The following is a 16,967-nucleotide window of genomic DNA, read 5'->3' as shown; positions in this document are numbered from 1 at the left end:
GCTGATCTCTCTGCAGGGTGATTTGTTTGTAGCTGATCTCTCTGCAGGTTGATTTGTTTGTAGCTGAAGTCTCTACAGGGTGATTTGTTTCTAGCTGATCTCTCTACAGGGTGATTTGTTTGTAGCTGATCTCTCTGCAAGTTGATTTGTTTGTAGTTGATCTCTCTTCAGGGTAATCTGTTTGTAGCTGAACTGTCTATAAGGTGATTTGTTTGTAGCTGATCTCTTTGCAGGTTGATTTGTTTTAGCTGAACTCTCTACAGGGTGATTTGTTTGTAGCTGATCTCTCTGTAGGTTGATTTGTCTGTAGCTGAAGTCTCTACAGGGTGAGCTGATCTCTCTACAGGGTGATTTTTTGTAGCTGACCTCTCTTCAGGGTGATTTGTTTCTAGCTGATTGCTCTACAGGTTGATTTGTTTGTAGCTGAAATCTCAACAGGGTGTATTGCTTGTAGCTGAACTCCTTACATTGTGTCTAGTTTCTAGATGATCTCTCTATACAGGATGATTTGTTTGTAGTTGATCTCTCTGCACATTGATTTGTTTGTAGCTGAACTCTCTACAGGGTGATTTGTTTCTAGCTGATCTCTCTGCAAGTTGATTTGTTTGTAGTCAATCTCTCTACAGAGTAATTTGTTTGTAGCTGAACTGTCTATAAGGTGATTTGTTTGTAGCTGATCTCTCTGCAAGTTGATTTGTTTGTAGTCGATCTCTCTACAGGGTAATCTGTTTGTAGCTGAACTGTCTATAAGGTGATTTGTTTGTAGCTGATCTCTCTGCAGGTTGATTTGTTTTAGCTGAACTCTCTACAGGGTGATTTGTTTCTAGCTTATCTCTCTACAGGTTGATTTGTGTGTAACTGATCTCTCTACAAGCTGATTTGTTTGTAGCTGATCTCTCTGCAGGTTGATTTGTTTGTAGCTGATCTCTCTACAAGTTGATTTGTTTGTTGCTGATCACTCTAAAGATTGATTTATTTGTAGCTGAACTCTCTGCAAAGTGTTTTGTTTGTAGCTAATCTCTCTACAGGATAATTTGTTTGTAGCTGAACTCTCTGCACAGTGACTTGCATTGTGTGTAGCTGAATGGTCTAGAGAGTGATTTAATTGTAGGTGAACTCTCTACAGGGTGCATGACTTGTTTATAGCTGAACTCTCTTCAGTGTGACTTGTAATGTTCTGAATCTCTACAGTGATGTAATTGTAGCTTAACTCTCCACAGGGTGACTTGCTTCTTGCTGAACTGTCTATAAGATTAACTGTTTGCAGCTGAAGTCCCTACAGAATAACTTGTAATGTAATAGAATTCTATAATGGAGTAAATAAATTAGCTGAATGCTCTATTAGGGTGACTGTTCTATTAGAGTATCTCGATCTCGCATTTGCTACACAGAGTTGACTTTCGAATCATAACTCAGTGGTTTGTAATCCAATTCTTCTATACTACTGCAAGGACTTTCTATGAAGATTATTCCAGCTATACACCGATTTTCAGCTCATTGCTCTTAGCGGTTTGCCTAGTAGGCGTGAAAACTAATACTTTTTTATTACTAAAAATCGATCGTGTAATTGTGACACAGGTTGGGTTTTGTGTCACATCTTCGTGGTCTTAATCTCGATTCCTTTCAAACCACCAAAAGGCACTCCTACGATGGTTACTCCATCTACATAGCAATTTTCAACTCATTCCATGAAGCGGTTTACCCTGTAGGCGTGACAACAAATCGATCTTGTTTTACGAGAATACTCGGTCATAACTCCTGAACCATTCATCGGATTTGCACCAAATTTGATGCTAGGATTCGCCTTTGGACTCCCCTTCTGTGTGCCAAATGTCAAGGCGATCGGAGCACGCGTTTGCGTTTTATTGCAATTTTTGCAAGTGTGCGAAAAGACGGAAAAAAAACGAAGAAAAAAAACCAAACTTTGGTCGCTCATATCTCGGAAATGGCTTGAGTGATTTCCTTCAAATTTGGAATGTAGACTCCCCTAGCTGGCGGGCAACTCTGGAGCAAATTTGGTTTCAATTGGATAAGCTATCACCGAGATACAAGTGTGAAAATGACGTTTTCTTTCTTCCTGTAAATATACTCACGGTGTGGCGCGCCGGCTTCTTGGGCCGCACGACACACTATCGTGTGTCTTGATATATTTAGATATTATGAACTCTTGATAACAGTGATGACTCTATTGTATATATATTCATATGAATCCAGCAATGAAAACACAGAAAAAAAGAATCACACAAGTTCTGCCAGGATGACTAATAAAAACACACTTCAAATTGTAGAGTAACTACAAAAAATATTGTCAAATAGGTATTTACAGCTTGTTCAAAATAAAGTTATATAAACTAATACTTCACAACAGTAATCACATCCTTCTGAACACATTCTAAACCTTCACAACAGCCTTGCCTGTGTTCTTTCCAGAGAAGAGACCAAGAAAGGCTTCAACAATGTTATCAAATCCTTTAGTGACTGTTTCATTATATTTGAGCTGATCCTATGAAGTGTATACACAAACATTAGCAGTGTAATATATTCCAAAAACTATCCATCAAACACTCAGCAATTAACAACCCCAAATTTATAATTACCTACACATCTTTGGTGATAGTTTAATTATGGGTGAAATGGATAGCAATTTTAATATCCAGATATCCTAATATCTGGATATTAAAATTCCTTCTAGTTGTTATACAATACAACTAGAGGGAAAAATTAGGAATTCTAAGCTCAATTAGGGATCATAGAATAAAAGTAGGAAAACGAGGGAGGTCACCTACACCTGCACATATACTAGCGGACATTTAATCCCCAATTCAGTCATGGGTATAATATGACTGGATCTGCAAAAACCCGGCATAATAGCGCACTTTTCAAAATTTATCATTGAACATTTATAAACTACTTATAGTATATGCTCTGGCCAAGTTTCGGCCTTGTGTGCCAACAATTTTTTAACAACAGAAAGATCAATTTGTACATCAAGTATTGGAAAAATAAATGACAGGTGCTTACAAAAACGGCTGTAACTTACAAACGTAATGCAGTACAGAGTTACAACTTGCACCATCGTGTTTGCCATGAATAAGGAACTCCATTACTGGGTAAGTTTTCTTTCTATCATCCTTCTTCACTACATTCAGTGACAAAATCAGTGAAGAAAGATCAATTGCGTATGACTGCTTTGATGTGACATAAACAAAATGCCCATAACTCATGTATCCTTTAGTCTATTGCTACAATACAAAAGATTTTCAAACTCCCCTTGAGTAGGCGAATTAGATGATATCCAGGTTTTATCATTTTCTTCACAAAGAACAAAGCGTTTAATTATTTTTCAATTACGCAAAATTTTACCCATTGTAATCCATGGCTTATACAGAAAATTTAGGCTTGTACCATTATGCCGGGTTTTTGCAGATCTGGTCACATATAGCTAGACTGAAGTAGTATATCTGCATGTGTAGATGACTTTCTTTGTTTCCCTACTTTTTTCTCTGATCCCTAATCGCGCTTAAACTTCCGAATTTTTCCTTACACATGTTTGCTTACTTCTTTGTAATATTATTATGACTGGTGAACCCGTGTATACTGCATCACAGCACCACAGTTAATGTTTTCGTCTGAATGTGCACCCTAGATATCAATTACTGACTCGAAAGTGACTGGCCATTACATTTCGCTTTAAATTATGTTCAGCCCATTTCACAGCGTTACAAACGAAGAACAATAGGAGAAGCGCCTCTGCAGTCACCATGGAAAATACGGACTATTCCTGTAGCGTGCTAGCTACCGCAAATCGACACCTTGAACTGTCAGCAAAAAGAACTGGGACACAAAGGAGGACAAAGGTCCATGATGCATACATTGTACGTACTGTGGTATGACAAAAGGCATGTCTCTGGATGAAGCAAAGTCAAACAGTGAAAGAATCAAGCTTGTAGTCTTAGAGGTTATCGAGTTACACTTGCCTGAAAGCGTTAGTCAGTCAGTCAGTCAGTCAGTCAGTCAGTCAGTCAGTCAGTCAGTCAGTCAGTCAGTCAGTCCATAGATTTATAAACCCCAGGTATGGAATGATATACGAGCAGTGTGCCCAATACTTCTGTTGAAACACTCCCCATCTGATGAATCTTAAGGATTTGGCACTTTTACCAGCCTTTAGAAATCATACTAAAGCGTTCTGGGTGTTCTGAGAAAGATTTAAAACTGTTCTTTTTATTTGCTGAGTTTGAATAGATTATCACTACCCAGTAGTACTCTTTCGCGAGACTTTTCAAATGGGAAATTAACAAATGTCTGTACAAGTGAGTAGCAAATTTTGTCAACTTGTACTACCCCACTGGATTAGTCTACGAGGTGTACGTTTTGTTTAAACTGTAGTTTAAGAGCTGCACTATTGCATGAGGATGTAGCCAGTGCAGCGTTGAAACCGGGTCGGGTCATCCGGGTCACATTTTCTCTGGGTCATCCGGGTCTGACCCGGTTTACATTTATCCGGGTCTGACCCGGATTGGATCACGTGAGAAACGGAATTGTTCATTTGACGACGTGGAAACTTATAAACACTATCGCGTAGCTCTTTTGTGAGCCACGCCCACTTATCGCATTACCAACATATGCGAGGGTAGCTATTGTCAGTAGGCGAAGACCTTTATTTTTTTGGTCTTCAACCTACAGTTAGGCTGAAGTTGCAATATTTACTCAACACGAATCGAACGCTCAAAATGTAGACTCGTTCGCTCGCTCGCTCGAGACTAGCCGAAACACGTCTCGGCTTTAATTAATCCGGGTCAATCCGGGTCACATCCGGGTCTGACCCGGATTGCTATCCGGGTCTGACCCGGATTGCTATCCGGGTCAGTGAGTCATCCGGGTTAGCAGTAGTGACCCGGTTTCAACGTTGAGCCAGTGCACTATCATTGTGAGTTGTTGTCTTATTCAAGGCGACAGTGTGAATGACTTTAGAAAACCGGTGATATTGCCTTATGAATGACGAAGAGCAGAGTAGAAATGTGCTGACTAAATCCTCATGTAAAACTAGTACTGTTTAAGCAAAATGTACAAAAATTTGCCACTCACCTGTATGGCCATTTCTTATTTTCCCATCGCAAAAGAGTACTACTGGGTAGTGACAGTCTATTCAAACTCGGCAAATAAAAGTTTTTAAATCTTCCTCATAACATCCAAAATGCTTGAGCATGATTTCTAAAGGTTGACAAAGATGCCAAATTCTTAAGAGTCATAAGACAAGGGTGTTTCAGCAGAAATATTAGGTGTGCTGCTCATGTACCATCCCATATCTGAGGTTTAAAAATCTATGGTCAGTCAATCAGTCAGTAGATAATTCCACTAAATAATATTTTAAAATATCACAGCAACTTTTCGGAAGTGCTCCAGGTTGTACTGAAGGCACTTTTGGGATTGGTTATACCTACCCAATACTGCCAAGGCACCATGAAGGTATTGGAGGCTGGTTTTAGGGTGATTTTTTTGGCCAGAAAAATTCATATCTTCATGATTCCTAATATACAGTGCTGTATGATTTTGTTGTGAACATGCTTAATAAAAATATCTAGTCATAGATAATAGACATGAAGCACACGTATAGTGCCCATACAAAACTATGTGACTATCTTTATTCCGTGCCTGAAGTTTTGAAATACTCTTTTCATTTGAAGATTCTGTTTTACTGTCTGGATACAGCTCTGTTGCTTTAACTAGTAAGTTTAGTAGATTGTTTCTTGGGTGGCGATTGGCCTACTACTGGTATAGGTGCTTTCCATATAAAAAGTATTTGCACATGTTTGTAAAAATGGCGGGGTGAATAAGTCTAGTTTACGGCTGATACTTATTACTTACTAACACTACATGTATGTGTTTCATGGTATATTCGCTCCAGTTTAGTTAAGTTTACAAACCCTGTATCTCGCATCAACCTTTCGTGCTTGTCAAACTTCCAGCCAATAAACATCAGCAACACTATGAATAAGCCAAACCCTATATTCCATAGCGGAACATTTACTACTCACCAGTAAGCAAAACATGTTCTTATAAAATAAACTCCCGCTACTGTGTACAGTATAAGGGGCACAAAGCGCAGATAGATTAGGTGGCACTTAGAAGTTTCCAATCCAGTATGGGGTGTCTATTATCTATGGTCTAGCTATATTTATCAAGGTTAATCTAAATATCCGGACATCTGCATAAACCTGTAGATATGTGATATTCTAATAAATTCATGCAAGGGTGACTTGCTATTATAAGGAAAATCCCTTCATTAGGAATAGTTGGTTTGTTGTTTCAAGCCCAGTCTATGAGTCCAGTCCACACATAGCTTAAATATACATATACCCATCATTTACCTTCTCAATCCATTCAGCAATTGCTTTAAATGCCTCTGGCCATCTTGGCAAATGATTGTATATAACAAATCCTTTAATAGTCAGCTCTTTAGCCAATATTGATGGGTTCAGTCTTGGTCCTGTTATGAAACAGTTAACAGTTGCTTGATCAGCATAACTATAGTACTATGAATTAACCTTTAGTTATTCCCCACATGTGTATATTTGATAGCTTCACAAGATTCACAACTCAAGTATGTACCATGTGAGGACAAACATTGGCTAAGATTTCATAAAACATTTGACAAGGTTGCCTACTCTAATCATTGTGCAATGACAATCACGTACGTACCACACAGTTTGCATTGTTGTATGGTGTACATTTTGCTAAATCAAAATCTGCTCTAATTGTGACAAAATGCCAAAGTTTGGTACAGGGTATGGATATTATACTAAAATTGCAACTAAATCTTTATTAATATAATGTGTAACACTATGCATCAGAAATATTACCTTTCTCTGGGTTTTTCCAAGTTGTACTGAGAAATAAAGCCAACAATTGCCACTCTCCCTGAGGTATTCATTTGTGGTATAATTGTATCATAGAACTCACCACCAACCTAAAGTCAAAAGACAACACTTGATTGTTTGTTGTATTACAGTTTGCATTTCAACAGAACACTACAATACTACATCTAACACAATGACTGAAGAAGGGAACTATAAAATGTGATTCTTAGAAGGCTTAATACACAAAATCCAAACCCCCCCCCCCAAACCTATCATTGTGTTGTACACTTTCTGACTGACTAGTACACTCTCATTGTACGTCATTGTGATTTTAACAGGGAATTGAGATAGGCACTGCGTGGCACAGGAGACCAAGCACTTCTATACAAGCTGGAAAAAAAACAATGCAGCCTTCAAAAGTCAAGGTGAAGAGTTGTGCAATCAAGGGTAGTGGTCAAGATATGGCTGTAATAATACAATGTTGATCAATTTAACAATGACAGCATCATGCCATCATCAAAATTGATTGATTGTCACTGCAAACATTTCTTGGCTACTGTCTTTGACCCTACAACTTGTTCAAACTAATTGGTATTACGTACGCTGCACACCTTTTGGTTACACTTTGCAGATTTCGTGGTTTTGTGAAACTACAAATATTTCTCTATTGCTAGCTACCTGTAATAAGCACTCGTCCGGTCTGACATGATGTTCAAATTGTTTGTAGAAAGTACTACATCAGTCCAGCTTCTTCGTGAGCCACGCCAACTTATTGGGATTGTGTGTCACTGTCTGTAGTCATATGCGGGGAGCTGCACCTACTTATCAGTGAGATGTGTTGATAGTCTGAAGGTATGCAAGAAGCCATGTCCATTGTTGTGTGTATGCTTATGTGGAGTTACGCTCAATGTCCTGATTGATCATTAGGAGTATGTACACATCACAATCATTGTGAACCATGCCCACTATCAGGAATGTGCCTTGTTTACGTAAACAGTTATGTGTTGTGGGTGCTGCCATACTTTCATCTACCATGAAAATTTAACTGCGAGTTTGCCTCTCTTGCATCGATATTATGCTCTTTGCATCCTCTGACTTAAATATAGCATGTGCGACTTAAAAGATGAGATAGAAAGTAAACAAAAATTTCAAGAATTATAGCTCAAATAACTACACTGATTTAGCTCAAATTTGACTGAAATTTCCATCGTAAAAATAGTACGTTTCTGTTGTATTACGACTGACCTATAAATGCTTGAAAATCTGGTTCCAATATGATACACTTGTCTGTCATGCATGTTCACACCGGCTTTCCTTGGCTGCATGACACACTATTGTGTGTCTTGATAACAATTTCAAAACACAAATACAAACAAATAGTATCAGCTTAGCTGTTCCATACTTCCTCTATCATACTGTCTTATGTGAATTCTTTAACCACCAGTACTTACTACTGTATTCAGCACACAGCATTTCTATGAATGCCAAGCTCATGATTCACATTTCCAGTAACATACTATACAACCATACAACAAGTAGGGGAGGTTCACAAAATGTTTTGACATACCCTCTTCTATCCAGAATGTATTATAGTGTAGGATAAGTAAATCTCTTCTACAATAGAAAATTTATTTGCCCACACGGATGCAGACTAATATGGCATGTGCTGATTTAAAGACACAAATATGGACTTACATTATCAAAGAACATATCAATTCCCTTAGGACAGGTTTTCTCTAGTGTTTCCTTGAGTGATGTCATGGTCTTGTAGTTGATAGCTTCATCAAATCCTAAGCTCTTAAGATATTGCACCTTCTCATCTGATCCAGCAAATCCTACAGTACAACATGACAGTGAACATTCGGTATCTCACCCATCAACTAAATTACGTTGCAGTTAGTTTCTGCTTTATATTATCCATTTATTGTCAGTAAAAAGTGTCAGTAAAGTGTGTTAAGCAAACTATTACTACAACTTAAGCAGTATAATTTCTGTTGATCAACTAATTGAGTCGGTGTCACACAAAACTAACAAAGCAGGCACACCTTACCTACTACCCTACATCCCTTGATCTTTGCTATCTGACCAACAGCAGATCCTACAACACCAGCAGCACCAGTGACTACCAATGTCTCTCCTGCCTTTGGAACACAAATACTCAGGAAAGCAATATATGCAGTGGCTCTGTAAAAATAATTCACAAACATTGTAAACACTTCTGTTGATAAATCTGATGATCAGATATGAAAATTTTAGAGAATGTTGCAAATAATTGAATCATAGTAGTTTGTATTTTGTAATTATGTAGTCACTATCATTGCTAAGGAGGTGTACCTCGAACAAACCACTTTAACTCACTAATAATGCACAGAAGTATGCTTTATAGTTTGTCTATAACATTTCTTTACGCAAACTCTGCAGGCAAAGCTTCAAGTTGCTCTTAAATGTGATAGCATATGTACGGGCACGTCCCCAATTTCAACTCGAAGGACTCCATTATAGCCAGTAACCTACAAGGCCAACTGTGTTGTTTCTATTATCGGTACACCTTAGTTTGATGCTATATTAGACCTGTGGTTCTAGATTTAGGCACACAAATAGCTCAACAGAATTGACTGTGTTGAAAACTGATTGCAATACAGTTAAATATCCACTTTTATATACTGTAAATGCACTTCTTCTCTCACAGGATGTTACTTTAACTATGAAAAAGAATTACTCATGGTAATTGTGGTAGTTAAAAAATTGGATGGTAATAAAATCAGATGCTGCCATTTGACTAAAATATTGTTATATTGCTTTGCACTACATTGTGGTTTGCTTGCGTTGCACCCAAAGTCATGTCACACTTGCCACTAGTATGTATACAGTAATAACAACACACATTACATACTCACCCAGGCATTCCCAAAATTCCCAAACCAGTTGACAACTTGTCATCAGTGTACACAGAGCGGTCTAATTTCCTCACTTGATCTCCATTAGAGATGGTCTTTGTCCTCCATCCAAACATACCAGCAACATAGTCTCCAACCTTAAAGTTTTCATTCTTACTTTCAATAATTCTGTAACAAACAGAACATGAATATAGTTCGATGCATGTAGAATAATGTGATCACTTTTAACAGTCTATATTCATATACCAGTGGATACTGTATAACTTTCAACATGGAAGAACATGTAGCTAACTCTATTATCTGAGGGTAGCTACATAGAATAGTTAGAAGAGCAAAAAGAGTTACAAAATCTTGTGATTATGTGCTTTATGTGCTCTATGTAGAATATCGCGACACTAAATATGCAATTACACGCACAACTATGCAAAAAGCAAAGCCTTTATTTACCATGTAACAGTAACTGGGACAACTGTACCACTAATCAGGTGCTAACAATCAGTGCGGGCAAATCCTCCTGATGCAGGACTAGGACCTGCATGAGGTTGTACTGGTCTTGTTGTGAAGGCACCTATAAGATCTCACCTGAACCTTCGAGACATGCAGTTAGGTACCCATTGATAGTTGACACCAGGCCACCACGTCCCAAGGGAGACTGGAGCAATGTGAATAAAGTTTCTGCTCAAGGAAACAACAACACCAAATTGGCATAACTGGGCATCAAACCTGGAACCTTTTAATTACCAGGCTGATGCTCTAGCCACTCAACTAACCTGCTGAGTGGCCACACACACACCTCTTGAAGCCACCCACTGAAGATTCTCAGCAATAGCGGGGGCCTAAGTAGGGACCAGTGACAAGCTGTTGTCTCCACACAGACCACAGTAGTGATGATGTCACGTCAAATACTCCTAACAGTGGAACTGTCAACCACAGAAACAGTTGTATGTCACCTGAAATTTCAGTCAAAGATCGAACATTTTACTAACAAATGATTAAATCATTAAGTCATTTCCTGCACATTTTAAAAGCTTGGCACTCACTAGTGCAACGCAAGAGCCTTCTCTTGGGTTGCAAGCCCAAGGAAGGTGAAACCAAATAATGTTATCTGGAACAGGCTTGGGGTCAAGTACATTGGTACTTGTACTTAAGTACACTTAAGTACACATTCTTGAGTACTTGTACTTGAGTACTTTTGTTTCTTAGCCATTGTACTTGTACTTAAGTTCAAAGTGATGTACTTGTTAGTACTCAAAGTACTTATAAGTACATTAAAGTACTTTGAAGTACAAACATGACTTGATACATGCAGGCTTTCAACAGGTCACCATATAAAATGTATAGGTTTTGTAGCAGCAAGAGTTCATAATATAATATAATGAACTCTTGGTAGCAGCTTAATTAGTGTAGAGAATATCTAATCAAAAACAGCTAAGCTGTAAAAAAAGGTGCGGCCCCAAAAAGGCCATAGAAAAAAAAGATGTGAAATCCAAGGTGGCGGCCAAGAAATGGCTGTGATGGTAGGTTAATGGTAAAAATTTTAATAACAACAATTCAGGTGAATTTGGTCTTGGCACAAAATTCACCTGAATTGTTGTTATTAAAATTTTTACCATTAACCTACCATCACAGCCATTTCTTGGCCGCCACCTTGGATTTCACATCTTTTTTCACCATGGCCTTTTTGGGGCCGCACCTTTTTTTACAGGTTAGCTGTTTTTGATTAGATTTCACTTCTTTTTGTGTTTGTATACCCCAAAGCCGGCCATAGGCTGCTTTGGGGATTTTCTTTTCTTTACCACAAGAAGAAGAAAAGAAGAAGCAGATGTTAAATACTTTAAATATTTTATCACTAAATGTACAAATTATATATATATATATAATACATATATTTATTACAGAACACTCTACACGGTGGTTTCTTTATAACTGAACACTCTACAAAGTGACTTCTTGTAGCTGATATTTCTACAGGGTGATTTGTTTGTAGCTGAACTCTCTACATGATGGTTTCTTTGCAACTGAACTCTCTACAAGGTAACTTCTTCCAGCTGATGTCTCTACAGGGTCACTTGTTTGTAGTTGAACTCTCTATATGATGGTTTCTTTGTAGCTGAACTCTCTACAAAGTAACTTCTTCTAGCTGATGTCTCTACAGGGTCACTAGTTTGTAGCTGAACTCTCTACATGGTGACTTCTTCTAGCTGATCTTTCTACACGGTGATTTGTTTATAGTTGAACTCTCTACATGATGGTTTCTTTGCAGCTGAACTCTTTGCATCTTTAGCTGATCTCTGCACAGGGTGAATTGTTTGTAGCTGAGCTCTCTACAAGTGACCTCTTCTAGCTGATCTCTCTACAGAGTGATTTGTTTGTAGCTGAACTCTCTACAGGTGATTTGTTTGTAGCTGAACTCTCTACAGGTGATTTGTTTATAGCTGAACTCTCTACATGGTGGTTTCTTTGTAACTGAACTCTCTACAAGGTGACTTCTTCTAGCTGATCTTTCTACAGGGTGATTTGTTTGTAGCTGAACTCTCTACAAAGAACTTCTTCAAACTGAACTCTGTACAGGGTGAATTGTTTGTAGCTGAACTCTCTACAAAGTAACTTCTTATAGCTGATCTCTATACAGAGTGACTTGTTTGTAGCTGAACTCTCTACATGATGGTTTCTTTGTAGCTGAATTCTCTAAAAAGTAACTTCTTCTAGCTGATCTTTCTACAGGGCGATTTGTTTGCAGCTGAATTCTCCACAAGGTAATTTGGTTGCAACTGAACTCTCTACATGGTGATTTCTTGTAGCTGAGCTCTCTACAAGGTGACTTCTTCTAGCTGAAACTCTCTACAGGGTGATTTGTTTGCAGCTGAACTCTCTATATGATGGATTCTGTGTAGCTGAACTCTCTACAAGGTGACTTCTTCTTGCTGAACTCTCTACAGGGTGAATTGTTTGTAGCTGATCTCTCTACAGGGTGAATTGTTTGTAGCTGATCTCTCTACAGGGTGAATTGTTTGTAGCTGAACTCTCTACAGGGTGAATTGTTTGTAGCTGATCTCTCTACAGGGTGAATTGTTTGTAGCTGATCTCTCTACATGATAGTTTCTTTGTAGTTGAACTCTCTACAAGGTAACTTCTTCTAGCTGATCTTTCTACACAGCAATTTGTTTATAGCTGATTTCTCTACAGGATGATTTGTTTGCAGCTGAACTCTCTACATGGTGGTTTCTTTGTAGCTGAGCTCTCTACAAGGTGACTTCTTCTAGCTGAACTCTCTGCAGAGTGATCTTTTCGTAGCTAAAACTCTCTACAGGGTGATTTGTTTGCAGCTGAACTCTCTACATGATGGATTCTTTGTAGCTGAACTCTCTACAAGGTGACTTCTTCTTGCTGAACTCTCTACAGGGTGAATTGTTTGTAGCTGATCTCTCTACATGATAGTTTCTTTGTAGTTGAACTCTCTACAAGGTAACTTCTTCTAGCTGATCTTTCTACACAGCAATTTGTTTGTAGCTGATTTCTCTACAGGATGATTTGTTTGCAGCTGAACTCTCTACATGGTGGTTTCTTTGTAGCTGAACTCTCTACAAGGTGACTTCTTCTAGATGAACTCTCTACAGGGTGATCTTTTTGTAGATGATCTCTCTACAGAGTGATTTGTTTGCAGCTGACCTCTCTACATGATGGTTTCTTTGTAGCTGAACGCTCTACAAGGTAACCTCTTCTAGCTGATCTCTCTACAGGGTGAACTGTTTGCAACTGAACTCTCTGCAGGGTGATTTAAACGATCTACAGGGTGATTTCTTTGCAGCTGAACTCTCTACATGATGGTTTATTTGTAACTGAACTCTCTACATGGTAACTTCTTCTAGCTGATCTTTCTACAGGGCGGTTTGTTTGTAGCTGAATTCTCTACAAGGTGATTTATTTGCAGCTGAACTCTCTATAGGGTGAATTCTTCTAGCTGAACTCTCTACAGGGTGATCTTTTCGTAGCTGAACTCTCTCCAGGGTGATTTTTTTCAGCTGAACTCTCTACATGATGGTTTATTTGTAACTGAACTCTCTACATGGTAACTTCTTCTAGCTGATCTTTCTACAGGGCGGTTTGTTTGTAGCTGAATTCTCTACAAGGTGATTTATTTGCAGCTGAACTCTCTATAGGGTGAATTCTTCTAGCTGAACTCTCTACAGGGTGATCTTTTCGTAGCTGAACTCTCTCCAGGGTGATTTTTTTCAGCTGAACTCTCTACATGATGGTTTCTTTGTAGCTGAACTCCCTACAAGGTGACTTCTTCTAGCTGATCTCTCTACAGGGTGATTTGTTTACAGCTGAACTCTCTACATAGTGCATAGTTTCTTTGTAACTGAACTCTCTACAAGGTGACTTCTTCTAGCTGATCTCTCTACAGCGTGATTTGTTTCTAGGTGAACTCTCTACAGGGTGACTTGCCTGTAGCTGAATTGTCTATCAGATTAACTGGTTGTAGCTGAATTCCCTACAGAATAACTTGCAATGTAATATAATTCTTTGATGGAGTAAGTTATAAACGTAGCCGAATGCTCTATTAGGGTGACTGTTCTATTAGAGTATCTCGATCTCACATTTGCAACACGTAGTTGGCTTTCGAATCATGACTCAGTAGTTTGTAATCCTATTCTTCTGTACTACTGCAAGGACTTTCTATGATGATTATTCCAGCTACACACCGATTTTCAGCTCATTGCTCTAAGCAGTTTGCCTGGTAGGTGTGAAAACTAATAGTTTTTAATTCATAAAAATCGATTGCGTAATTGTGACACAGGTTGGGTTTTGTGTCATAACTCCATGGTCTTTATCTCGATTCTCTTCAAACCACAAAAAGGCACTCCTACGATGGTTACTCCATCTACATATCAATTTTCAACTCATTCCTCCAAGTGGTTTACCCTGTAGGCGTGACAGACCTTCGACCTTATTTTACGCACATAATCGGTCATAACTCCGTGAATGTTCATCGGATTCCTACCAAAGTTGGTCTTGAGATCCGCCTTAATGAGCCCTTCACGTGTGCCAAATTTCAGCCCGATTGGAGCTCGCATTCGTGTTTTATGGCGGATTTTGCAAAGTGTGCGAAATGAAGAAGTAGAAGAAGAAAAAAACGAAGAAATTAAAACGAAATTTTGTTCGCTCGTATCTCGGAAATGGCTGGACCGATTTTCTTCAAATCTGGTATGTAGACTCCCATAACTGGCCGGCACGTCTGTAGCAATTTGGTTCCAATCGGATAAGGGATCACAGAGCTACATAGGTGTGAAAATTGCGTTTTCTTTCTTCCTGTTAATATACTCACGGTGTGGCGCGCTGGCTTCTTGGGCCACACGACACACTATCATGTGTCTTGATGTATATTGCCATCATTGCATTTTGTGAAACTGACTCAGCAGTTTGCATCCCTATAAATGTTCAGCCTCAGTCTCTCAGCAGTCAGAGTGGTTTGGTTTTTAATGAGCTATGGCAGGAATTGTAGCCAAGAAAGTAAAGAAACAGAAGACTCCTGCTGTACTTAAGCATTATGAAGTTCCAGAATTATTACCAGATGGCGATTTCAAGCCAAAATGCAAGTACTGTGGTAAAGAAATAACAGGCAATCAGAATGAACAGTTAATGTTTATCAGATACAATCATGCACACACATCACAATGAAGCTGGTTTTACTGCATTATAGTATATACAACATAGCTTCAACAGTCAAATGTACTTATACTGGTACTCAAGTACTTGTATTGTACTTAAGTACTTCTTGTAGATAAGATGCTGTACTTGTACTTGTGAAGGGTTTAAAGCACTTGTACTTGACTTAAGTATTTTGAAATGTACTTGACCACAAGTCTGATCTGGAACACACTTCTACACAATACCAAATAAGGCTAGTTGATTTTCGCCAGTGTTTGTAGCTCCAATAAACAACAAACACTGTCCAGGGGTCACCACAAAGAGGCACCAACTAACGTAGTCTTAAGAAAAACTGCCCCCCCCCTCCCCCCCACACCTTCTTTCCTTCTCCACTACCCCCTTCGGGTCACGCTGCCTTCCTAATCGGAAGGGAAAGACAGCAGCAAAAGTGGACAGTCATGTCACCAGTGCACACCTGGTTTACTGGAAATGGTCATGGCATAGCCACACGGAAACCAGAGGATCCATTGAACTCCAGCAGCAGTATGTGTCCTGGCATTATGACAATGTACACCAAGCTGTGCCTGTCCTAAGTGCAGACTTCAGTTTCCCCCAGGGAGGCTTGCAAAGCCTCTACAGGGGTACCAGATTGGTGTGTACCAAGTGACACCATCAGGCGGTATCCTGGGCTTGGCACACAGTGATCCAACCTTGTGATTCACTCACACACACACACACACACACACACACACACACACACACACACACACACACACGCACGCACGCGCACACTACTAGTTCAATTACACTAACTTGGCAACTTGCTCTCCAATCATGGTATTTCCGACATGGCTACTATTCACAAAAAGTCTGTGTGTACATTATTCACCAAGTAATATAACATTCATCATTATACCTTACGTACTCACCTCATGTATGGGTCGACTGATAACCATATTGCTTCAGCCAAAAACTCTGCAAGTACAAACTTGGTAATAGCACATCATAACATATTATATGATTATGATTAAAGACACCTACATGGATGCATGCATGTGGTTTTGACAAACAGATATTTATTGCTGTACTTGAGACAATCCCCCCACGTGTACACTACTACTGAGACCTGCTCCAATCGGTGTTGTGTCAAACTAGACATATATTCGTGGAGTAAAATTTTTATACTATGGCAGGTCATTCCCTGCTTTAACCAGACATTGTGACAGATCTCGTTTCAAGCACTGCTGCATGAGCTAGGTGATGGAGGACTCATAAACATATGAAAAAGCCAGTAAGCGAGCATATGCAGCTATCTATACTGTAAAGAATAATGCTTCAAACGTGGAAGCGTTACGGCATAGATTGTAGGTCACAGAGGACCATATAATCTATGGTTACGAAAGCCAGTGTAGCTTACCCCCATCCTTTATCGCTGGCAGCCAACTTTAAAATCAGACTTCTTTGGGGCGCCTTTAAACACAGCTTCCAAATTGTATTTTCTTGCAGTCGTCATCGTTAACCGGCCTCGTCGTTTATTACAGGTCACGAGATTGATCAGTAC

At 39.0% G+C, this 16,967-nt stretch overlaps 1 protein-coding gene across 1 annotated transcript; it reads right to left on the bottom strand.

Moving 5' to 3' along the window:
* Positions 1-2,184: 2,184 nt before the first annotated feature.
* On the bottom strand, positions 2,185-16,960 carry LOC136261434 (prostaglandin reductase 1-like). Its single transcript, XM_066055442.1, has 9 exons — positions 16,824-16,960; positions 16,336-16,381; positions 16,220-16,276; positions 9,755-9,922; positions 8,908-9,041; positions 8,553-8,692; positions 6,861-6,967; positions 6,369-6,487; positions 2,185-2,503 (listed from the first exon to the last, which is right to left on the bottom strand). The coding sequence occupies exons 2-8, from the start codon at positions 16,338-16,340 to the stop codon at positions 6,457-6,459; spliced, it is 642 nt and encodes a 213-aa protein (XP_065911514.1). The 5' UTR covers positions 16,341-16,381; positions 16,824-16,960; the 3' UTR covers positions 2,185-2,503; positions 6,369-6,456.
* Positions 16,961-16,967: the final 7 nt, after the last annotated feature.

This window comes from Dysidea avara, chromosome 7, assembly GCF_963678975.1.
Source record: "Dysidea avara chromosome 7, odDysAvar1.4, whole genome shotgun sequence".
NCBI classification, from domain to species: domain Eukaryota; kingdom Metazoa; phylum Porifera; class Demospongiae; order Dictyoceratida; family Dysideidae; genus Dysidea; species Dysidea avara.
The sequence above is the reverse complement of the archived record's forward strand: the minus strand, read 5'-3'. Positions and strand labels throughout refer to the sequence as shown.